General features: G+C 55.9%; 1 protein-coding gene across 1 annotated transcript in view; it reads right to left on the bottom strand.

Annotated features, from left to right (window-relative positions):
• LOC104465594 (prostaglandin G/H synthase 1-like) overlaps nucleotides 1-1147 on the bottom strand; it is a gene marked incomplete at its 5' end in the record, with an annotated part of 6055 nt that overhangs the window by 2845 nt on the left and 2063 nt on the right. Inside the window, 2 exon segments of the mRNA XM_010078711.1 lie at nucleotides 509-755; nucleotides 1012-1095. Of these exon segments, the coding sequence (XP_010077013.1) occupies nucleotides 509-755; nucleotides 1012-1095 (331 nt within the window).

The raw sequence follows: 1147 nt of genomic DNA, 5'->3' as shown, positions 1-1147 counted from the left end.
GATGTCACCCCTGTGCCACGGCAGCGTGTCCCAGCACCCACCCCTCACCTGGGACCTGTCTGACTCCAGCCTTGTTGGGTTGGCTGGGAATTTTTCAGTGAATTATTTTTTTCACAAGCAACGGTGAAACCAAAACCCAAATGGTTCCTGGGGAAGTCAATATGCTTCTTAGACATAATGCGGTTATGTGGCTTGTTTCTGGATTTTGGTCAAAAAATACTTTTTGTGAGACCATAGTAAATTTATAAGGGACATCAAAATGAAATAATTCAAAATTATAACAAAATTATTCAAAATTGATTTTTTTGATGGACCAAAGCCAATTTTTGTTATATGTAAAAGCCAAGGATCCCCAGAAGGCTGCCAGAGAAACTCCTCCAGCCCCTAAAGCCAGCATGGCCAGCACCTCAAACAGAGACCAGCCAGCACCGAGGTCCTTGGGGCTGGCTTGGGGAGGTGGGACATGGCTCCGTGGTGGCCGTGCCCCGAGGCATCCACCGGTCCTCACCAATGAGGATGAGCCGAGCCGTCTGGAAGAGCTGCTCGTCGCTCCAGGTGGGATGCTCCCGTTTGAGGACGTCGCAGACGCGGTTGTGCTCGCGCAGCCAGAGCGTGGCATACAGGCAGAGCCCCGGCAGCAGCCCGAACACCTCCTGCCCCATTGCCAGCTGCTTCTCCTTGGGGACGCCCGGAGGGTACACCATGTGAACCGGAGCATCAGTGACCGTGGGGGGGTACACCTCTCCGTCCACCACCTTGGGGAGACAAGAATGGGATGGCAGAAAGGGAGGAGGGGAGAAACCCACCCTGGTGAAAGCCCAGCTGGGACATGCCTCCCTCCAGGCACCATGGCCATGGGAACAGCTACACCCCACAGCCTGTCCCTCCAACACGGCACCTCTGGCCAGCAGCACCGGGTCTGGGGTGTCCCAGGAGCTGGCAGAGGGACATGGGCTCCAGGCAGCCCTGGATCATGGGACTCAGACACGTTTCTGTTGTGCTGGGTGGTACCTGGAACTTCAGCTTCCCGTCTCTGAAGAGTCGCAGCTGGTGCTGCCGCTGCAGGTTGTCCCCGTACAAGTGCCCGAGATCCACCTGCCAAGAAAACACAATGTCAGGCTGCTCCAAAAGGCCCTGCATGCCCCAG

This window comes from Pterocles gutturalis, unplaced genomic scaffold (assembly GCF_000699245.1).
Source record: "Pterocles gutturalis isolate BGI_N339 unplaced genomic scaffold, ASM69924v1 scaffold13718, whole genome shotgun sequence".
Classification (NCBI taxonomy): domain Eukaryota; kingdom Metazoa; phylum Chordata; class Aves; order Pterocliformes; family Pteroclidae; genus Pterocles; species Pterocles gutturalis.
The sequence above is the reverse complement of the archived record's forward strand: the minus strand, read 5'-3'. Positions and strand labels throughout refer to the sequence as shown.